At 38.1% G+C, this 12597-nt stretch overlaps 1 protein-coding gene across 2 annotated transcripts; it reads left to right on the top strand.

Annotated features, from left to right (window-relative positions):
- The first annotated feature begins 1905 nt into the window (after positions 1–1905).
- LOC131522836 (guanylate-binding protein 1-like) lies at positions 1906–12373 on the top strand. 2 transcript variants are annotated; one of them, XM_058748644.1, is made up of 11 exons: positions 1906–3358; positions 4217–4416; positions 4530–4657; positions 6462–6571; positions 6655–6854; positions 8691–8936; positions 9127–9275; positions 9530–9661; positions 9975–10187; positions 10537–10639; positions 10764–12373. In XM_058748644.1, exons 2-11 carry the CDS (start codon positions 4224–4226, stop codon positions 11171–11173), a joined length of 1884 nt encoding a protein of 627 aa, XP_058604627.1. In that variant the 5' UTR covers positions 1906–3358; positions 4217–4223; the 3' UTR covers positions 11174–12373. The 2 variants fall into 2 exon arrangements, with proteins under 2 accessions (XP_058604627.1, XP_058604634.1); XM_058748651.1 differs by lacking the exons at positions 1906–3358; positions 4217–4416; positions 4530–4657 and adding an exon at positions 4711–5809.
- Positions 12374–12597: the final 224 nt, after the last annotated feature.

Raw genomic sequence — 12597 nt, 5'->3', positions numbered from 1 at the left:
AGAAGGGCTTTGGTTAGAGTGGTGACGAAAAACCCGATGGTCACTCTATTTGAGCTCCATGATCATATGTGGAGACAGGAGAAATCTACAGAGGGACAAACATCACTGCAACACTCCACCGATCTGGGCTTTATGGCGGTGTGGCCAAACTCAGTCCTCTCCTCAGTGAAGACAAAAGAAAAAAAAAAGCACCTAAAGGACCCTCAGACTGTGAAAAATAATATTATCTGGTCTGATTTTATTAAATTATCATTATAACTAGTAGATGGCAGCAGAGGATCACTCATTAGCTCAGCTGCCATTTCAACTCCAAATTTGTGTGCTTTTATTGTCAAGTCACCTTTATTTATATAGCGCTTTTACAATACAGATTGTGTCAAAGCACTTAACAGTATCAAATTGGAGGATAGAGTGTCAGTAATGTATAATGATAAGATTAAACACTAAATTTTGAGTTAAAGGCATTTCATTATTGAATTCAGAGATGTCATTGTCTAGCTCAGTTTAGTTTAAATAGTATCTGTGCAATCAAATCGGCGATAATCGCTAGAAATTAAGTGTCCCCAACTGAGCAAGCCAGAGGCGACAGCGGCAAGGAACCAAAACTCCCTCTGTGACAGAATGGAGAAAAAAAAACCTTGGGAGAAACCAGGCTCAGTCGGGGGGCCAGTTCTCCTCTGACCAGACGAAACCCGCAGTTCAAAAGTTTATATTTCTATTTTAATTTTGTTGCAATTTCTAACAATAGTAGTATTATGTAGTTAGGTATTTTATTATATTTTAGTTATTTTGTTATTTTTGGTTGATATATCTGGGGATATATCTCTGGGGGTCATCTGGGTGTCCTGGTCTCCGCTGACGATCAGGGCTGTAGACATCATCTCTTGGTGCTGATCCACCATCTGATCGGATACGGACTGAGAAACAGACTAGGAAAGAAACAGACAAATATTAGCGTAGATGCCATTCAACTTACGATGTAACGAGTACATCGTGTGTTATGGGGAGTGTTCCCGGTTCCGGTTGATCTAATTAATGCAGCCTAACAATCCTTTAACGGATTTGAATTATAGAAGCGTATTAATGTGTTATGTGTAAGCCAGGCTAAAGAGATGGGTCTTTAATCTAGATTTAAACTGACAGAGTGTGTCTGCCTCCCGAACAGTGTTAGGTAGACTGTTCCAGAGTTTGGGTGCTAAATAGGAATAGGATCTGCAGCCCGCAGTCGTTGTACTGAAGTATAAAGTATAGCAAGTGCAGGAATCACAAAGTCTCATGTCATTTTATAAATAAATAAATATGCCTCGACACCAACAGCATATAAGGGAGAATTATTTAAACTAGTTAACTACAAATGAAATAAGTTCATTATTAATGGTATAACAATTAAATAATGCATTAAATATTTTGAAATATTTTTAGATTTAATTTAGTAACTACATTTATTAAGTTTTATCTTTAACTGTAAAAGCTGCTAAATATATTCAGTCAACACAGACTTGTTACTGTTGTGGTTTTGCTACTCTAAATTTAGTCTGAATCACTTAATGCACAGCGATATTTTGACATTGGCTTGTCTTCCATTATCAATGTCAATCATAGCAACGAGTCCCTGAACAATTTAGCAGATTTACCGCGTAATATTTAACACCGCGTTTGTCATTCCTGAAATGGTATACGTGGACGTTTGGTCCTCTTGGATAAACAAAATTTTCTTCAAATTGTGAATGGATTTTGTACAGAAACTAAGCAAAGGGTGTGCCTCTTAAAGCACAGTACAATTGACTGGAAATGACTGAGCTGGCTTATCTAAAACCAGGAAGTAATTGTGCATATGGTCAATTGACAGAGCATTAGTGATTGCTTTGAAATATATTGGATACAGTATTTTCATACTTTCCCGGTTTTCCTTAACTGAATTGGTGTTTTTTTCTCTCTCTCTCTCTTTTTACATTAAACACAAACTGAACTTTATTACATTTATTGCATGAAATGAACAGTATTATACACCTCAAAGGGAAATTAAACTGATTTACGATATCAAATTCTACTTACTGTTTGATGTTTTATTGCTCTGTGTTGTGATGTGATTGTATTTGCTATTATTATTGTTATTGTTGTTGTTGTTACAGTAAAGTGTTATTTTTATATTCAACTTCTGGTCTCCTGGTATAAGCTTCATATCTTCCTCCCCAATTCTTTTAGAGTCTAGAACTGGTCTAGTGGCAATACTGTATGTGTGTGTGTGTGTGTGTCATCAATCAATTATCAGTGCCTTAGAATTTTTACATTACATTCTACATCAGGGTGAATTTAAGCAAACTGCAAGTACAGTGTAAGTACTACAAATACAGTGGAAAAGTGCACCTTTAGAATATAAAAAAAAAATCCTATGGGATTAAAATCCCATTAAAATCCTATAGGAACAGTTCCTACAGGATATTTATGTCTTGTCCTATAGGACTATTCCTATCGGAATCCTATAGGAATGGTTCCAAAATACGATAGAAATTCCTATTGGAATCCTATACAATTGTCCTATTGGAATCCTATAGGATTTTTTGACAAGGGGGGTGGAGCTAAGACGCGAGGAAAGGAAACCATGCACAAATAAGCACCCCATCATGTTTCTGTCTGTCAATAGGAGGAAGCCACGCCCTGTTTTTGAGCTCGCAGCCTGTTTTGGAGTTCCCACACCCATTTGGAGATCTCCAGGCTGCAGTTATAGCTACCATTGGACGTTTTGTTGTGCTTTGCCTAACTTGCTAAATAAGGCTCACTAAAGAAAAATAAAAAACGGCTCTCTAACTTTCTCTCAACGGCTCTTTTATCAAACTGGCATAGGCTATGTGATAAATACAGTGCCATCCAATTTCAAAGAAAGAAAGTGAAATCGAAACCAAAAATCTCCGACTGGAGATTCTATCATCTGCTGCGACAGTATCCACGCCACCCGCGCGCACACGCACACACACACACACACACACACACACACACAAAACAGAATATATAAACATTTTAACAAACGTTAAATGTAGTGTAATTCATAAACTAGCCTACCCCATTTGTTAATAAAAGAGTTCGACAAAATCCAATATTTAAATGAAATAGGCTATACGACCACCAACTCAATCACCTCAAATTCATAGCCTATGGATGAGGACGAACAGATCTCCTATCGTTATTCTGCAATAGCTCACCTTGTTCACGAAGTCAATTCTGCAGCATCACGATTTCCCGGAAATCACCTCATTTTATAGACTTTCTGGGAGGGTACTTCCGAAACGGCGCTGACCACCTCTTCAGTGTTTATACACGGGCTTCAGTCAGAGCCATCCACGACAGAAGGCAAGCAGAGGTAAGATCTATTTTTTTCTCCTCTTACTTCAGCAGACATTAGAAATAAAATCTCTTAAAACACATAATCATACAGTCTAATGTAGTAATTCAAATGTTTGTAATCGCTTTCTATATTTCAAGATTGCTTTTCATATTTAAGTAAACTATGAAATCTAGTGATATCATTATGCAGAGATATGAAAAATAGCAATAAAAAAGATATCAAAACAACCATACTTTTTAGTTTATTTGTTTGGATCTTGTTTGTTTTATTTTATTTATCCTTTTGTATTTTACTGTCCTTTTGGTATATTTGGTATTTTCAGACCAAATTCTAATGAACGCTATATAGGCTATGTAATAATAAAAAGAGCTGTATATTATACTGTAGCCAGGGGGCAGCATAGCGCTGTTTAAACAGCTACTCCACATATTCTCCAGTTATTCCACTGCAGAGGAATAACACTAATGTATAAAGGTTATAATTAAAACTGAAATGCAAATTAATGATGGGAAGGGCTTCCATAACAAAAAAACAAAAACAAATGAAGAGTTATGATTGTGGAATGAAATTTCTGTCTAAATAAATAAATAATCATGCACATGTGTTTTATTATTCAGAGCCCATGGGCAGGGGGTTTCAGATAACAGACAGCTGTTGTTTGTTAGTGTGAACTGAATCTGAAAATACTTTCATTTTCGATTCCTCCATTACGGATAGGCCAGTGACAGTGCATTTTTTCCAATCAATCATCAGCTGTAAAATCATAATGCAGCCCAGCCTAGCTGCAGTTTATCACAGCTATGCTGAAACTCAAAATCATATTGACACTGTACTTTAAGTCTGTTTGATTTTGTGTGTATGGATTTTACTTAGGAGGATCATGTCTTGTAGTAAGTACATGCCAGCTCCAGTGTGTCTAATTGAAAATGATGAAAATGGGCAGCTGCATGTGAGAAAAGAGGCCAAAGACATTCTGGATGGGATCAGTGAGCCGGTGGTGGTGGTGTCTGTGGTGGGACTCTACCGAATGGGGAAGTCTTACCTTATGAACCGCCTGGCAGGACAACAGTCTGGTGAGAGAAAATGCTGAAAGTCCTTCTCAAGTGCAGTATATGTTGATATGATAACGAGAACATCTGAAAACAGTAACTGCATAATAATAATAATAATAATGTGATTTTCTCAGGCTTTGCTCTCGGCAGCACTATTGAATCAAAGACTAAAGGCATCTGGATGTGGTGTGTCCCTCACCCTAATAAAAAAGGACACACTCTGGTGCTGCTGGACACAGAGGGACTTGGGGATGTGGCAAAGGTCAGTGTTGGGAGGGTTACTTTGGAAATGTAATTGGTTACAGATTACAAGTTACCCTACTTAAAATTAAATAAGTAGTGTAACTTTTCAATTACTTTATTAAAGTAATGTAACTGATTACTTTTTGATTACTTTTCAAAATTTCTAATGTTTTCAACCATTAATCATTTTCAAACATGTAAAGCAGACAGGGTTAACCTTACAGTAGTACTCAACACTGATTACTGTCAGACTTTCGAAATCCTTCATCACTTGAATTAAGATTATAATATTTTAATTTTAAGGGAGACATTGGATGCCAAATATATTCATTTGCATATAAATGTGTCTTGGCAGTGTGTGGACACAACCACCTACAATAATAAAAAATTTAAAATGATAAAAAGGCCTTTTTTAAAAAGAAATCCCCCCCAAAACCTAAACAGTCTCAATTATCAAGCCATTTTTATTTTGGAGTGAATAACCAGTGCTCTCTTCCACCTTCAATACCATGACTGAGGTGAGACCCTTGAGCAAGGCACTGAACCCCCAACTGCTCCCCGTGCGCCGCAGCAATATGGCTGCTCCGGGTATGTTCACAGTGTGTGTGTGTGTGTTGGATGGGTTAAATGCAGAGCACAAATTCCGAGTATGGGTCATCATACTTGGCCACACGTCACTTCACTTGCACTAAATTTGTTTATGTCTGGCTGCACAAATCATTTTCCTCCAGACTGTTTTCTGAATGAGGGACAATTCAAAGCAGGTTTTGTTAAAAAGTTCATGATCCAGCTGCACCTCCAGAGGAAGTAAGTCTCACACTTTATATTTTTTATGATTATTTGCAAATCATCTTTGCTCTTCCACAGAAGAGAGGGGTGGGGTGAGCAGAGCTTTTTTATTTAGTTCAAGGTCACCAAAACAATAATCAATCACCAGCGTCAGGGATAACACAGATATTCCAGAGACATAGATGTATTCCAGGCAGAGGTCGGGGCAGGCAGCAATCAGGATAAACAAGGTTGAGAAACGAGAGCAATGGTCAAAGGGGCAGGCGGCAGGGAATCACAAAGAGTACAAACAGTCCAAGATAATACACGGCAGGAACAAACACAAGGAAACCGCTCGGAAATGTCAGACTGTCTAAACAAGACTTCACCCCGAACTGAAGGTGTGAGTGGCTTATATGCAGGTCTGTGAATGATGTGCAGGTGTGATTGCTGATGGGAAGCAGGTGTGACTGTGAGATCAGGTGATCGTGTAATGCAGTGACTGATGGGAAATGTAGTCCGTGTGATGCAACAGTCTGTGTAGTGCTCGTGTCCAAATGATGAAGGGTGACATCTAGTGGTTGATGGGTGAATGATCCTGGACCGGATCATGACACCCATATAGGAAATATAAGAGTTATCGGATAAGCTTCTATAAACTTATAAACTTCTGAAACATTGGTGTTTCATATTTTGGAGCAGTCACTGCAATTTATGAATGAAATCAATTAAATCTGTATGTGGGAGTGTGTGTGAAAAAAATCTGATGTAACCCCCTTTGTAATCCTTAACATTTTCACAAGTAACTGTTATTTAATTACACATTTTTTCTTAGTAACTGTAACTAATTACAATTACTTTTATTTTGTAATTAAATTACGTAATTCCACTACATGTAACTAGTTACTCCCAAACACTGGCAAAGGTGAGCACAGTCACTAACTACTACTAATAATTTCCCAGTCTCAGTTTGCCATTGTACCTCAGAAGGAACAGTATTAAGTTGTATTGTGTTCTGAATGAATGCTTTGATCTGAAGATACTGTGTGTTTCAGGGAGACTCTAAGAATGACGGCTGGATCTTCTGTCTGGCTGTTCTGCTCAGCAGCACTCTGGTGTACAACAGCCGGGGCACTATTGATAACACTGCAGTGGAAAAGCTGCAGTATCCTTTAACCACACAACCCATTCCTCTTTCACATATACAAACATACACTTTACGTGCTCTTATTTCTTAATGTGCTGCAGCTACGTTGCTGAGCTCACTGAGCAGATCAAGATCAGATCGACAGAAGCAGCAGATGAGGAGGAAGGGGAAGATTCTGAGTTCGTGAGGTTTTTCCCATCATTCATCTGGGTCGTGAGAGATTTCACCTTGGATTTGGAAATTGATGGGAAGAAAGTGACAGATGACGATTACCTTGATTTTGCCCTCAATCTGAAGAAAGGTATTTAAGGAGAATTACATTTACGCATTTGGCAGTAGCTGTTTCCCAAAGCAGCTATACACTATAAGTTTTAGTTACAGTATAAGCAGGCGTACAGTATAAGTTTGTATTAATTCTTGGTTATCCTGGGAATTAAACCAATGATATTGGCAATATTAGCACCATTCTCTATTTGAGCTACAGGAAGGTTAAAATAATTATTTGCCCACCTACTGGATTCATTTCTATTCTGGAGTAGAATTTGAATTTAAAAACATTAGCCCCTTTCGCACCGCTTTAGTTCCAGAACTAAAAGTACAGTACTAAATTACTGGAACGATTTTGCGCGAACTATTTCCCAGTACCATTTAAAGGGTTGCATTCGCACCGACAGTGGGTACTAAGAAGTGACGTAAGCCGGTCGACAGCGACGTCATTTGTGCGCGGCGTTCAACAACGAAAACAAAGAAGAACAACATTAACAACAGGAGGATGGAGGACGCTGTGATCAGAGCTGTGTTTTTGTTGTGTCTTGCGGGGTTCACAATAATGGACATGGAATGTCGACGTAACTTAGGCTATACGTCAATTTGAAAGATCGGAAAGGAGTTCAAAATGTTCAAAAGTGCCTGCACTTAAGCGTCCGTCCGTCCACCTATCTATCGCTGTTCTCCATTCTTGCAAAATATAAGTTGATGCGATGTTTACACAGTATGTGTTTACACGGCGTTTTAAATCATGGCGGGTGAGGGCGTTTCCGTACGCGTTTAGCCAATCGGCGTACACTTACGTCACGATAGTTCCTATGGAACTGTTTTAGACCCTAAGCTGAAGTAGGAGCTAAATAGTTCCTCCAAACGGAGTTCCGGGAACTAAAACAGTTCCTAGTTCCCGCGGTGCGAACACGGCAAAAAGTGGGTAGTTCCACAATTAGTTCCGGTACTATGAAAAGGTTCCTGCCGTGCGAAAGGGCATATTGTAAAAATAAACACGAATAGGCTCACTGGCCCATGATATCCATTCTGTGAGGTCTTTAAAATAACCACTGATGCCTGCATTCTAGGCTACATACTAAACTGGTACGATTGCCATTTCATTACTGGACCACATATTTGTCTGCACTCACAGCCTATTTGAATATTTGTGTATGTATTTCTATTAGGGCTGTCAGTCGATTAAAATATTTAATCGCGATTAATCGCATGATTGTCATGAGTTAACTTGTGATTAATCACAACTTAATCACACATTTTTATTTGTTCTAAATGTACCTTAAATTAATACTTTTCAAGTTTTTAATACTCTAATCAACATGGGCATGGACAAATATGGATTCTTTATGCAAATGTATGTTTATTATTATTGAAACCATAGTCAACATAGACCATGAAGATTAGAAATGTTTCAAAGGTCATAGATGTTTTTCAAAGAACTTGTTCATGTCTATTAGACACATGGAAAAAAAGAACATATAAATACCAGGTTCCCATTACTTCTCTTTCTTTGCACTGAGCAATTTACTGACATAAACCTGTTTACATTTTCACAGGACAGGGCAGCTCACTTCTTGTGAACATGCAAATGCTAAAGGGGCCTGCAAAGTCGCTAAGTTGGCAACACTGTGCATCTCCATTTCTCCAAATACGGGCTAGACCACGGGCCAAACAGAAAATGCGCGCTGCGTTAATAAAATGAGTGCCATTAAAATGAATTTGCATTAAAGCGTTATTAACGCGTTAACTTTGACAGCCCTATAAATGAACAATGCCTGAAAAACTGAAATGAAGTATGTTGACTGACTCAGTGCCACTGATTTGGTGAATATTTCTTTCTCTTTCCTGAATAATCTCTTTTTAGGTTTGAGTAAGAAAATTAGAGACTACAATCTGCCTCGTGAATGTATTAGGCGTTATTTCCCTTGCCGGAAGTGTTTTGTGTTCCCGTTTCCCGTTACCTCCCACAAAGACATGACACGCCTGGAGATCTTACAAGATCAGGACCTTGCACAACAATTTCTGGAGGTCACGGGACATTTCTGTGACCACATGTTTGTCAACAGTGCTGTGAAAAGACTGAAAGGAGGACACATAGTTACTGGCCGATGTGAGTGTTTTACCAAATGAAAAGTTTCATTCATTTGACTCTTTAACACAATTCAGATTCACAATATGTTTTGCATGATCAAACAAATAAATAAACTAATTAAACATTTATTTAGTAAAACTCTTCATCTGTGGTTTGAAGATACTATGGAGCTTATACTGTACTCTTAACTGTTTGTGTGTGTTGTCAGTGCTCGGGCATCTGGCTGAGATATATGTAGACACAATCAGCAGTGGTGAAGTGCCCTGTCTGGACAATGCAGTGGTTGTTCTGGCAGATCTAGAGAACCAGGCAGCTGTTCAAGAAGCTCTGAAAGTATATCAGGGAGGGATGGAAGAGGTGAGGCACATTCTGATTGAGTTCAGTTGTTTTTTCATATGGTCATATTTCCAAATTCTGTCCTTCACTGTACATCTTTGTGTGTCTCTATACAGATTAATAATAATCCCATTAATAATCCCATTCAAAGTCAGAAAACCAAACTTTGTATACAGATGCATTTTGAATAAGTCTCCAAAATCAGAACCACCATTGTTGGCTTGAACATGAATGCACAAACACCCTTTAAATAAACACACGCTATGTTTTTACAGGTGAAGAAGACATTACCAATCAGTATAGAAAATTTGACCTGTGAGCACCAGAAATTCAGCAGTCTGGCCACTGCTAAATTCACAAAACGCTCATTCAAAGATGAAAAAATGGAATACTTGAAGAAACTGGAGGTGAGTTATAAATTTATAAGAGCGACTAATACACTCATATATGCATCATAGTCTTTATGTATCTGGGAGATTAATGACATTGACATTAATGGGAATACTAGCTTTCTGCAAGTATGATAGATCTCACTGGATGTGTCAGGTTGGAGATTGTTTCATGCATTGATATCTGGTGACCTAATAAATTACATCCATCAGATTAATACAACTAACTCACACAACAATGTATACAAATACAGTGGCCAGTACATTCTGTCTTTGTATAAGTGTATTTATGCATGTTTGAGATATTATTTCTGCTTTTATGTGTTTATAGGAAGCTGTATGTATGTGCTATACAGACTTGTTGGAAGAGAATGAGATGGCATCAGAGAGAAAGTGCAGAGATCTGCTGAAGAATCTGTTCTCTGACATGAATAAACGGCTGCAGGATGGAGAGTACAGTCAGTCTGGAGGATATGAACTCTATAAAAGAGACAGAGACGCCATTGTTGAACAGTACCGCAGAGAACCCAACAAAGGTATAAGGGTAAGAACATTTAACTGTTCATAAGTTGGATTGCCTGGGGGAAGAAACTGTTCTTGTGCCTGGCTGTCCTAGTAATTGGGGCTCTGTAGAGTTCAAAAAGGGGATGACTTGGATGTGAGGGATCCAGAGTGATTTTTTGAGCCCTTTTCCTCACTCTGGGCAGGGGGGCACCGAACATTGTATGAACAATGTATTGTTGGCTATTGCCACAAATATACCCGTGCTACTTATGACTGGTTTGTGAGTGTATGTGACTCAGGTACATTTACAACTTAATTAATTGTGTTCATGATCTAGTCCAGCATGACTTGATTTAAGAACCACTGGTCTAAGATATGTTTGTGTGCAGGCTGAGGCTGTGCTGGAAGAGTTTCTGAAAGAACGGGAACCTGAAGCAAACAGCATCCTCTGCATGGATAATAAACTCGCTGAAAATGAGAAACAAATTAATAGTAAGTTTATACTTTTTGAAGCACAGAATGTAGGCACCCTAAACACTTATAACTGAATTGCTTAGGGTTGAGGTTATTTTATCATTGTCATGTCATATTCTTTCTGTCTTGACTGAATGTTCAGAAGAGAAAGAGAACGCAGCTCTGCTGGAACAGAAGTTGAAAGAAGAGGAGGAGAAACAAATTGAGAGTAAACGAATGATGGAGACAGAGAAAGCGAGGCATGAGGACAGGGTAAAACAGATGCAGGAGAAGTTCAACAAGGAGCTGGAGCAGCAGCAGCAGGAGATGGACAGAGCCATTGAGAGCAAGCTGAAGGTGCGGGAGGAGATGCTAAAGAAAGACTTTAAGGAGGAAGCTGATAACCTTATGGAAGAAATAAAGAATTTAAAAGATGAAAAGGAACGCTCACATGGTGGTAACATATTTAAGGACTATGTGATGCCATTTCTTTGCCCTCTTGTAGAAACGGTTCCCAACCTCCTCATGCAGAGATCAATGATGAAAAGCCTGAAAAAGGGATTGAAACGTTAAAACCTGATACAAAACTATCCTTGATTCATGTTTTCCATTCACTGACATATCTCCATTGTGTCTGATTTTGTAGCCTTTAAGGACTTACTAAAGCATGCGCTTTATAGAGCAGGTAGTAAATGAGCTGAGAATCCTGAACATATTATGCACCCTTGAAAGTGCACAATGTAATTTCTACACTGTTAGCAGCACCCATAGAATTTGCTAAATGGCAGGTGCATGCAGTGAACAGTCCATCTTTTGGATAGAAAGTAGTCAAAGTTCAAACATACACAACTGGTGGTTGGGTGGCTGAAATGGATTGCAGTTCCATTTTGTGCCATTAGTGGTGTAGAAATTACACACTGCATTCACAAAAAGCATTCACTGGAACTGGCACTTTGAATCCAAAACATGCCTCAGTCAGCCAATGATGGGACAAAAATGGGTCCCTTCCCAAACTCATTCCAATGGATGAGTGAAATGAATAATGTTTAAATGTGGACATGTCGATTCATTAGTTTTAACAGCCGGCTGTCAAAATGGTTGGGGGCATAAACTGGTAAAGGAATCTGTCCAGATTCTGAAGAAGACTTGCTGAATGTTGTTGGGAGGAACAAGTGTTTCTAACCCTTAGAATCGAATAGATCAGTAAATCTGGCTCAAAACCATTCACACAGGTAGGGTTACATTTTGATAAATGGATTTGGAAACGTGATGGATTTTTTTTTTTCATGTTGATGTAAAAGGGAATTATGGAAGATTTGTTATGGAAGATTTATTATTTTTTTAATTTATTTATTAGTTCCTGTTTTAGCTTTAAAAATGTTCTTATGTTGCAATAAGGAAATTATGTAATAGGCTAGACATGGTCAAGAAAGGGTCAAGGGGTTATTTAAAAACAGCAAGCTGAGATGTGCAGACAATATGAAAACATGGATGCTCAGCCCAAAGATCATGCTCATTCTGAATGCAGTCTATACGTGATCAGTCTAGACTTACGGAAACGCTTAGCACAGCAGAACTCACAGTCATATGACTAGATTAGATCATCATGACCAATCCCCATATCAGTGTAACAAGTCACAGTGAAAAAAACTTGCGTAATACTGAATGTATTTTCATGTCAATGTAATTTGGTCCACAAAACATACAGCATATATTGTAGCATAATATACTGTAACATTCCAATATTCTACAATAAAATTGTTTTTCCTCTGAGCACCTCTGATCTGGTTCTTTTTTCTGTGCAATGGTTTGCTGCAATTATTATTATTGCTATATGCAATTATATGTATTTTCTCTTAACCATATACAAAGCAAAATCTTAATTATATCATTCTATCTGAATATCAACATGAGATTTAGTCAGTCAAAACAGTTTTGAGGTTAATTGAGGTCAAAGATTTGTGTGTATATTTTAATGAAGGATTTGTGGAGTAAAA

This window comes from Onychostoma macrolepis, chromosome 02 (assembly GCF_012432095.1).
Source record: "Onychostoma macrolepis isolate SWU-2019 chromosome 02, ASM1243209v1, whole genome shotgun sequence".
NCBI lineage: Eukaryota > Metazoa > Chordata > Actinopteri > Cypriniformes > Cyprinidae > Onychostoma > Onychostoma macrolepis.
The sequence above is the reverse complement of the archived record's forward strand: the minus strand, read 5'-3'. Positions and strand labels throughout refer to the sequence as shown.